The sequence below is a fragment of the Lycium ferocissimum genome, chromosome 4, assembly GCF_029784015.1.
Source record: "Lycium ferocissimum isolate CSIRO_LF1 chromosome 4, AGI_CSIRO_Lferr_CH_V1, whole genome shotgun sequence".
In the NCBI taxonomy this organism is placed as follows: Eukaryota; Viridiplantae; Streptophyta; class Magnoliopsida; order Solanales; family Solanaceae; genus Lycium; species Lycium ferocissimum.
The window spans coordinates 25,157,275-25,168,487 of record NC_081345.1 but is presented as its reverse complement, the minus strand read 5'-3'; the positions used below and the strand labels follow the sequence as shown (position 1 = coordinate 25,168,487).

Below are 11,213 nucleotides of genomic sequence, written 5' to 3'. Positions count from 1 at the left end.
TAACTCCTAAAATTAAGTATTATTAATATTTTAGGAATGTAAAAAAGTTATATTTTGGTAACGGAAAAGGGCCAAATATAACCCTGTACTATCGAAAAAAGATCAAATATACCCCTCGTTATACTTTGGGTTCAAATATACCCCTACAGTTATACTTTGGGCACAAATATACCCTTCCACCATTAAAGTTGACCAAGATTAATATTTTTAATGAAGAAAATGCCATGTGGCATGCCACCTCATTGTCCAAAACCAATTTTAACCCTCCCTTCTTCCATGTCATCTTTCACCATTTGAACCTCCCCTCCACCACTACTACACCACTATACTCACCACCATTTTCACAAACTTGAAAGGTGGAAGAAATCAAAATGCTTCAAATGACTCATCCCAATTAACGGCTATATATTTGCTTTAGCATTCCCACTTTCTCTCCTTGCTATCACCATATTTACTTGCCGTATTGCCGATACTTTCGACTTAAATTCCTCGAAGAGGTATAAACATTTTTATACTACTTACGTTTTCTCCCCTAGTCCTTTAATTCTTGTAGCTACTACTGTTTCGTACTCAATTCAACCCAATTTTAATCGAATATGGACATTAATTAGTTCACCTTCTTTTTTACAAAAGAATTTAGACCCGACAAAAGAACTTCTGTTAAAATGCATTAAGAGTGTCTTGGTATTAGTTAAGTGGCAATTGGGGGTTAAAGTTAGTCCCAAGCTTCATTTCTTTTTAGATAATACTACTTAAAAGGCTATGGAAGTGAAGGAAAATTGTGGGACCAAGTGCTATTATATTATGTGATTATTCTTTTATGTTAGTGTTTTGATTTTGTTCACATCAAGATTTTTTATTGGTTTGGATTATTTCTTGAGCGGAGGAGGGGTTTGATGGAATTTAAGTCTAATGATTTTTTCTTTCGGGCTATGCTATTCATTTTCTATTCAATGCAAAGAAAATTTAGTGCTGATTTGTTCGTTAGATTTGTATTAGTTGCACACTTAGAACATCCGTCAAGTTGACGTTTCAGCGAGAAGGTTGGAGGGTGGGAGAGGTTGCGAAAATGATGGTGGGTATAGTGGTGTAGTAGTTGTGGAGGAGAGGTGCAAATGGTGAAAGATGACATGGAAGGAGGGAGGGTTAAAATTGGATTTGGACAATGAGGTGGCATGCCACATGGCATTTTTTTCATTAAAAATATTAACCTTGGTCAACTTTAATGGTGGAGGGGTATATTTGTGCCCAAAGTATAACTATAGGGGTATATTTAGACCCAAAGTATAACGAGGGGTATATTTGACCCTTTTTCAATAGTACAGGGTTATATTTAGCCCTTTTCCATTTTTGTAATTAAGAAGTTAAAATTTTGAATAAGTTGTATTTATGTAATTTTTTAAAAATAGTTGTAATCTTTTTAATTATCATTTGAAAAAGTTGTATTTGTGTGACTTTTCCCCAAAAAAATGCTTGGAGGCCTAAAAACAAGGGAATTTTACATAAATGACTACACTTTGGGGGTTTAAAATTTGCCATAGCTACGATTTTAAATATTTACATTGCGTAGCTACGCTTTCCCACCGTATTCAAAAAATGGCTCATCAGTATTCATAAAACGGCCCTAAATAGCATTCACGAACACGACGAATAAAAAAATTTCAAAAAAAATTCTTTTCACCGTATTCAAGTCATATGTATTCAACTCAAATTTCGTATTCATGTCAAATGTATTCAACTCGGTTGTATTCATCTATAGCTACTTTTACATTGTATTTACTTTATTGTATTTAAAAATCGGTGTATTCAAACAACATAAATACAAAAAATATTGTATTCAACTTGTTGCATACAAATTTTTTTAGTGAAGGCAACAGTAATACACTAAAAATTGAATACAAAAACATAGATACACTAAAAATTAACAAAAACACTCAAAAAACCGAATACAAACAATAAAAATGAATACAATCTAAAAAATTAACCAAAAAACTCAAAAATAATGAATACAAATGCTCCGATGATCTCGGTATCCGAGAAAAGGGAGAGAGAGATGATCTGACAGAGATACACTCAACGAATCGAGGAGACGGCTGGTTTGGGAGCTAGGTTTCACCGGCCGGTTTGACGGAGATGGCGAAATGGCTGCAAGGGATCGAGAGAAGGGGTGGAGATTTGAGAAGCAGGTGAGGACGGTCGGGTTGGTGGTTTCGTGGTGGGAGACGGGAGGGCGTGGTGGCAAATCCGTGGTGCTATCTCGGTTCCGCGGCCGTGGTGGTTGTCGGAGTAGAAAGACGGCTTGTAGAGAGAGAGAGGTGACGGAGGAGAGAAAAAATGAAGGAAAATGGGAGGAGATTGTGAGAGAATAGAGAGAAAATAGTTTTTAATTCTAAATACAATATAATTTTACTATACTAGTTATCTTGCGTAATTGACATACAAGATTTAGCTATGAGATGTAGTTTGGGCAAAGTATAGCTACTAAATGTAAATAAGGCCTAATGTTCTCTACACTATGTAGATTTCCCCAAAAACAATTAGGCTCAGTCGGAACATCATCCAAATGGGCCTATCCCTACCTGATCCCCAATTTTCCAGCGACCAACTGATGCAAAAAGAATTTCACGGGGGAATTTGAACGATTGTGCTTATTCAGGGTGGTATTTAATTTTTGTCCCACAAATTGCTGGTCTTTAATTTTTGTCTTTTAAAATCGAACTTATACCTAGCATAAGTTCTTTAAGGGCACTTAACTTGCAGATATTATTATCCATAACTTATGCCCTCTCTATTTTGAAGGTTAAAAATTAAATACCAGCCAGTTTGAAGGACAAAATAAAAGACCAGCACAAAACAGGGACAAAAGTGCAAATGACCCAAGCTGATTACTTTCTGAAGACATAAAATGGTGAGCGAAAATGACAGTTAGGGTTTCTTTTGTCATCTTCTTTTGTTAACAGCTACTCCATCACAAGTTTGAGGACCTCCATCAACAACTATGGTACGCTATTTTCTGTTTATTAAACATGATTTGGAAGTTTGAATTACGAACTTGCGTCGAACCCATAACTTGTTTTAGTTACCATTCACCAGAATTATTGATACATATTGGATAGATTTTCTAATACAAATACAAGGGCTAAACGGTTTTATCTAACACGTACTTAATATTGTAGCTCCACCCTTGTTGTATGCCTAGTACTTACAATCGAAAAGAATCTCGAAAAGAGATGACTCACCCCTTTCGGTTATTAGGTCATGAATCAATTTTTCTTCTTTTGAAAGAAGATCCGAAAACTAACTGTGTAGAGTTGGATGAGAAGAGTAATGGTTGACCAACCTAATCAGTTAGCTACTTTGGATATGCCATATTGGGGTATACAACAACAACATGCCCAGTGTAATCCCATTATTGGTACACATACCTTACCCCTATATTGGCAGGTAGAGAGGTTAGAAGCAGACGCATAACAATTATAAAAACATAAGCAAAGAATAATAGCAGGATAGTATGAAAACTGAAGCAGGAGAGACAACAAGTAGTAATAAGAATAAGAAATACGAGAATAATAAAATAATAAAAAGATGAAATAATACTAATCCTACAGGTAAAGAAAAGCAAACTCGTATCTACGTATTCCTAGCCTTCTACCCTAATCCTCGACCTCCATGCCCTCCTATCTAGGGGTATGTAGTCTCTTAACATTCGTCTTTGAATTGGCTTTGTTGGAATTATATTTGAATTATTATGCAGTTTTTCAAGATTGAGAAAAGATGAATTACATAAGGGAAAATATAGAATTGAACCATGTATGTATGAACAGTGTTGTATCAAAACAAAAAAAAAGTATATATGAACCAGGTGGAAGAATGTATTGAGACACTGCAAACAATATCATGCGCATGACATAGATCCTTTTGCATTGTTGCCTTTTCTTCTCAAATGTTACATCCAAACCCGTTAGATTGCTTGGATTGGGAGGTCAAATATTACATGTTAGACCTAGTTGAGCTAGTGTAGATAGCATTTTGTTCATGTTTTTTCTCTAAGTAATCCATTTCAAAGCTATTCTATGTGAATTGTAAAGCTGATAACCTTTTGCTGGAGACTAAGAGGACGAAGAAGGCTGGAATAGTTGGCAAGTATGGTATGTACTGTGTACTATTGTTCCTTATATTACCTCATTTCTTATGTATGACCATCTTGATCTTTATGAAGGCTCATGCACTTCCAATTTCAAAAAAAAAAAAAAAAAAAAAAAAAGAAGAAGAAGAAGAGATCTCGACTTCTCTCTTTTTTTTTTTTTTTTTTTTTAAGTAAAGGTAATTTTGTATTCACACAAAAAAACTCATCATATGGTGATGAGGTATAATCTTACATCCCTTAGTAGGTCAAACTACCCCGAAACAACAACAAAAAAACTAGAGCTTACGGATGTCCTATAAAATCAACTAAAGATTCTACTTCCCCCACCATATCCTGTTTACAAAAAATAAAGTAAACTAAGCACTTCATTTGATCTTTTGAGTGCTTTCTTTATATAATCATGAAAACATCTTGCATTCCTTTCTTTCCATAGTGTCCACCGGATAAATGCTGCATATATTCTCCCACAGATTCTCCTTAGATCTTCTTTTTCCAATTCCTTTCCACTGCTCAAAAGTTCAAAAGTGGTCTTTGGCATGACCAACTCACTCCAAGTAAACATAAGAACATGCTCCACGGGATTCGGTACTTTTGCAATGTAGGAATAGGTGACCATTGATCTCTTGTTTCTTGTCCACACATAAAACACCTTGAGCAAATACGAGTACCTCTCTCCGTAACACTTCACGAGTTAGGCATGCTTTTCATCACCAACCATGTAAAGCGAAAAGAACCTTACGAGGAACTTTGACCTTCCGTACTAGTTCCCAAGGCCAATCTACTAGCATTACCGTATTGCTATTCATGTTCCAATAACAAGATTTTACTTGTGAAATCTCCCTTGTTATACGACTCCCCGACAGTCTATCGGGGCCAATTGAAGTGCCCCGGAAGGTACCTAAAATCGAAGCAAGTTTGTTACTGCGTCTATTTCCCAATTGTTCAGAGCGCTCTTCTAAAAATCAAGTTCCACCCTTTGATTGCTCCACAATTGAAAGACGAAGGCATTTTACGAAGGCTTATGATGTATAAGTACTGGAACATCTCTTTTAGACTAGTATCTCCTATCCATTTTTCATTCCAAAAATCTGTTTTTAGTCCATTCCTCACTTTTATGTGCATTTTACTATTTAGCAAGGCCACAACCTTTTAATTGTCTTCCATACACACTACCCAAAAGTTCCATCAACTTCTAAATGTCCACTGATTTAGAAGACCATATTTATGTGCAATGAATCTTTTCCGAGGGCCCTATCTTGAAAGCAGAGAATCTCCATAGCTAATGACTTAAGTAAGTAGACGGCTATTCCGTATACTTAAGTTCTTTATCCCCAAACCTCTGGTTTTACTAAGAGTCATATCATCCCAATTCACCAGATTATGACCTTTCTTTTCTTTGTTCCCATGCCGAGGAAACTTTTCTCGCTGGTTAAACTTTTTTCAATGCTTTTTTTGGACCTGGAATAGGCTCATACGTAAGAAGGAAGACCATCCATCCGATTTTATCGGTGTCACTCTTCCCCCAAAGACAGATATCGGTTCTTCCATCTAGCAGCGTTCCTTTCACATTTTCCAAAGACCTCACACCAAATTTCCAATTCTTTGTTTTTAGCACCCGTGGAAGGCCTGTGTATTTTGTGGGCGAGATTCCACTTGGCGACCTAAGTTCGCCTATCTCCCGTAGGTTCCCAACTTGATTCCCGCGAAAAAGATGGCTTTTGTGCCGAGTTACATGCTCGAAATACCTTCAAAAATCGTAAGAATACCCTTAGATGCCTGACTTGTAATACCTCGGCTTCACAAAAGACCGAGCATCATGCATACAGATGGGTTACTTCCATGGCATGACCCTATTTGTTGTTAGAGCCTCAAACCCTTCATCCAACCGTTTGTCTTTGCTTTCTTGATCATGTGATTGAGCCCCTCCATGGCTAAAATGATGAAGAAGGGGGAGGGAGGATCTCCTCTCTCGATCCCTTTGAGAATTAAAAAATCCTTCGATTTCCATTAATGATAAGTGAAAATTTCACATTGGATATGCAGAATTTAATCTAATTCAACCACTTGTTGCCAAATCCCATATCCTTGAGAATCTTCAAGAGATATCTCTAGTTTACATGGTCATAAGCCTTCTCTATATCCAGTTTACATAGAATTCCTGGAGTATTCTACCTCACCCTAGAGTCCATCGACTCATTTGCTAGCAAAGCCGCATCAAAATTTATCTTCCTTTCAAGAAAAGCCATTTGGTGGACATCCACCAATTTATCCATCAATCGTTTTCACCTCTCGATTAGCAACTTGGAGATTATTTTGACACCCCCCCCCCAATCGGACTTATAGGTCTAAAATCTTTTAGTTCCTCTCGCTCAATGCTTCTTGGGGATAAGAGCTATAAAAGTAGCATTAAGATTTCTCAAAAACTCGTTACGATGGAAGTTTTGGATAGTCAACATTAGTTCATCTTTTATTGTTGTCCAAAGATGCGTACTGGAGAAACTCTATGTGAAACCATCGAGGCCCGGGTGCTTTGTCACCATCACAATGATCTACAATTTGCAAAACTTCTCGCTTCGTAAATGGCCTTTGGAGCCGAGCTTTTCTCTTCGGTGAAATCTTTGGGCGATACAAGTTCAAAAGATAGCCTCCATTCTTCGGTTCTGAATAAAGCTTCTTTTAGAACTCTATCATTTTGATTTTGATTTACTGTGGCTTCCGTTATTTCCTTCTCCCCTTACCATCAATCATTTCTATGTTATTATACCTCGTAGCGAGTTGCCATTCTCTCGAATTTTTTTGTATTGTTATCCCCTACTTTAGCCATTGTATTCAGACTTCTCGCCTCCAACTTCTTTTCTCATTCTTAGCCAATTCTTCTAATTCGGCAATCGTTGCCCTTATCATCATCTCATCTTCGTGCGACTCTCTTTGGTCACGAGCCAAGTCAATCTCGCTTAGTTAATTGAGAAGACCGTTCTTCCCGTTGTGAGTTCCCAAAGGTTGTTTTGCTCAGTCCTTGAGTTTCTATTTTAGCATCCTTAACTTTGAACAAAAAATATAATCGGGCACCCTTCTACCGGGAAATCATTCCACCGATTACGGATCAACTCATTAAATCCCTCCACCTTTAGCCACCGGTTTTCAAACTTGAAACTTGCTTTCTTCTCGTTCCAAGTTCCCACATTCAAGGACAATGGAGACCGTGATCGATACAATTCTAGGCGAAATTCTCTGTCGATGTTTTTAAACTTTTCTCCCATTCCATAGAATATATGAATCTATCTATTCTCGCCCGCATTTGTGGTGATTAATTCCCCAAATCAAGTAAAGCTCCCACCATTTAAGTGGGGATCATGCAAGAAGTTCCGCTTATTCTATCATTGGAAAAATCATTCATCACATTTGTGATCGTGCTACGACCCTTCTTTCCACTATGAATAAAGGGAGTTGTCAAGTCCCCACAAAGTTACCCAAGACCCTTCACAAAACTCGATAGGCCGCAATTTCTTCCCAAGATTCCAAACTTTTCCATTCTTGTATGTGGAGCATAAACCTTGCCAGTGCCAACCGAAGGCACTCGACCGATTCAAATTTATAGAAATAGAGTATTGCCCAGTTCTATATGTTTCCCACTCCAAACCCCGCTATCCCACATAATTGTGATCCCACCACTACTACCAATAGCCTTCAATGGAACCACACTTCATCCACCTGTGCAGGCCACACTTGTTTAGCAATAGCCTCTACCTCCTTGTTCACCTTTGTTTCTTGAAAGCAATAAACATCTCGCCTTCCATTTTTGCATAGCAGCCTTAACAAGATTTCGTTGGATATCTTGTTAAGTCCCTCACATTCCAAGTGATTATTTTGACATTCATCTCAAAGACAAGACAAGTAGTCTCCTCTACTTAACTCCCTCTACCTCTTCATTCGGGGTTGATCAAGGTTCTTCGCCATTTTTCCCTATTCCTCTCGCTTTTGGGGAGACAATTATTTTCTTCCTCCTTCTTGATCTTTTTCACTGGCAAAATTCCTTGCATCAAGTTTCATGAGCAAGGCTTGTGTTTTCTCTCCCTACGACCTACTATGGTTACTCCGTAGTTGATGCTTGTATCCAAAATTTCCCTCTCACCCAATTTGTAGCTTTGATTTTATTACTTTCATCATTTGGAACATGCATTGCTACGGTACAACATCATGAATTTGTTGGAGTTGTAAGTTGAAATCCTCTTTGCTTGGCACTCACCTTTGTCTCGAGGCATCTTCACTCCCTCTTTGTAAGGAGCGGGATCAATTCTCTCCTATCTTTTTGCTCCATTTCCATGGAACGTGACTTATTTTCCTCTCTCCAACGAGTTTCGATTAAAGAGTTGGAGTCGCAGTGCTTTCACATTCATTGAAAGCTAGTAGAAATTTTTGAGGCCGTTGTTTGATCTCTTTTAATCCTTTAACGACCCTCATGCCTCCTCACATGTCTTTCTTGTTAGTTTAAATGAAACATTGGCTTGGGCTTTGGACGACAGGCCCACAAGAAAGTTTGGGCTTGGTTTTGGGGGAAGAGATCGCACCCAAAAACCCTGTGCCACTTGCTTTTTGCCATGCCTTTCTCTCTCTCTGTCCACGTGCCCCCGTGCTCTCCTACACTGGCTCCCATCACTTCCATCTATCAAAGGTGCGCAAATACCCACCTCTTTATCCATCGGATATTTATGTTTGGTTCGATGTGCAAAATGATTTGAATCTCGCACTCTCCGTAACCACCATTATTCGTCGCTTCGGTCCAAATCTACATGGTATAGCAAAAATCATCATCTTCAATAACTCCATCTCCTCGGAATGTCGTACCCATCACCCTTGACTTTTTATCCGAGCTCATTTAAGGTGATTCCTTAGCCGTGTTTCTTCTTCTCGTCTCCATCCAAACCCTCCACAGTTGATCGCCGATGGTTCTAAATACTTTCCGAGACCCTCGAAATGTATGGGTAAACTCACTATTCTAATCCAAATTGAGTTTGGTCTATTATTTTCCTCCACTGCACCTATTCTTGGGTTCCACCATTGTAGCTTGACCTTAAAATTTCTCCAAGCCCATTCTCCTATAATAACTTGCTTCCGCAATCTCTCTTGAAGCAAACTCGAAGAGACCCATTACCCATTTCATATATATTCAAACCATGGCTTTGCTTCCAAGTCGCTAGCCCATCTTCTAATCTCTCGATAAAGGCGGTTCACCCGTTTAAATTCGAACAACAGCCTACTAAGCTCCTCTTTAATATTACACCGTGGTTTGTCGAGCCGTCATTAATGTAAATTCTTTCTCCCTTCTTCAATGTAGAAATCTTCTTTTGTGACATTGTCCTCGCATTGGTCCATTTACTGCTCTTTATCACTTCGCATAAGAATGTTTCTATCAGCCGGGTCCGCTTTCTTCCATCTTTCTCCCCGTTTGCGTAGGACTTGTATGGTAACTGGCCAACTTTCTCCGCAATGAATACCCAACCTGAATTAAATGTCAATTCGGGAATAATTATGACCGACCCTCCTTCGCCCCCTACATTAATCGACCGATATATCTCCCATACTTGTCAAGTTCCTAAAGAAAAAGACTTAAAGAAGTTGTCCTTTTTCTTCATCTTGTCACCCTTTATTCCCTTTCATACGAAGAGACTACGCACTTCTAAATGTAAGTTCCACGTCAATCACAAGCGAGTGATTTTTTTGATTGAGCCCCGAAAGCACATGCAGGGATAAAGGTGCTCAGGAGACGGTATAAAAGTGGGTCCGGTCCAGAAAGATAACTCTCAACAAAAAAACGAAGCTAGAACTAATCAACATCAATAGAAAGCTAGGAATCTATTGACAAAGTTCATGCCAGGGTGATCTCACAAGATAGGGCTATGCTTGACAGTTTATGTTACTGAGCCGTTTGGGACATTTTGATAACTTTAAGAATCAGCTGTGCTTATCTGAACTTGCTTTAGTCATAGATTGCCATACTCTTATGGCTAAAACGATAGTGGGGAGTTTTATGAAAAGCTATATCTTCATATCTTCCTTTGATATAAGAGAATCTAGCATTTCTTTTGAAGTTGAACAAAGTTATGTGCTTTTATTTGTTGACAGAGTTGTATTCCTGACTGATTTGCTGTCTATTTTCAGGTACCCGTTATGGTGCCAGTCTGCGAAAGCAGATTAAGAAGATGGAGGTCAGCCAGCATAGCAAGTACTTCTGTGAGTTTTGTGGGAAGGTATATGATTTTCTGGTTTAAGGATGTGATATTTGCTACACTTGTGCTGTATTTCTTCATTTCCATTCTATATTTGCAATTTATTTATATGTTTTGACATCGTGCTGGTTGCCTGATATATCTTATTATGTTCAGTATGCAGTGAAGAGAAAGGCAGTAGGGATATGGGGTTGCAAAGATTGTGGCAAAGTCAAAGCACGCGGTGCTTATACATTGAAGTAATTACTCTTAGAATGTGTCCTTATTTTGCCTTTCGTTTGATTGTGAACTAATTCTACTTTCCTTTGCAATAGTACTGCAAGTGCTGTCACAGTTAGGAGCACAATCCGAAGACTGAGGGAGCAAACTGAGAGTTGAGCACGTGTTCGTTTTCATGACAACTTTTGGGTCTCAAGATCAGAGTTCTTTTTCCTCTTTGTGGACATTTTGATGTTTGTGAACCAGCTCAAGTTGTCATTGGTCTACTGTATAGAGAAACCTAGTTTAACTCGAGATGATTTCTGCAATTGTTGCACTCAAGTTTATAGCCGGATGCCTTTAATATGGTTTATCTTATTTTGCTGTTTTTGTTGCGATGCACCGGTCAACTTCAAATCTGATGTACCAATATAAGTTTCTAGAGTGGTAAAGACGAAATTAATCTCACTCTCTCCATTTTAAGGAAAGATTTAACATCTTCAGAATCCACTCCCAATTTCAAAAGGTCGTCATTCAACACGATCTATAGATAATATCAAAAGTTGGACCAATGTTACCCGGTGCTCTGACAATGATAACTTCAAGATGCATATATCTAAAGAGAACTCCATCAGAATATA

At 38.2% G+C, this 11,213-nt stretch overlaps 1 protein-coding gene across 1 annotated transcript; it reads left to right on the top strand.

The window, feature by feature from the left end:
* Nucleotides 1-2,888: 2,888 nt before the first annotated feature.
* Nucleotides 2,889-10,967, top strand: LOC132054493 (large ribosomal subunit protein eL43-like). Its single transcript, XM_059446491.1, has 5 exons — nucleotides 2,889-3,001; nucleotides 4,109-4,148; nucleotides 10,307-10,395; nucleotides 10,531-10,613; nucleotides 10,689-10,967. The coding sequence occupies exons 1-5, from the start codon at nucleotides 2,999-3,001 to the stop codon at nucleotides 10,750-10,752; spliced, it is 279 nt and encodes a 92-aa protein (XP_059302474.1). The 5' UTR covers nucleotides 2,889-2,998; the 3' UTR covers nucleotides 10,753-10,967.
* The last annotated feature ends 246 nt before the right edge of the window (nucleotides 10,968-11,213 follow it).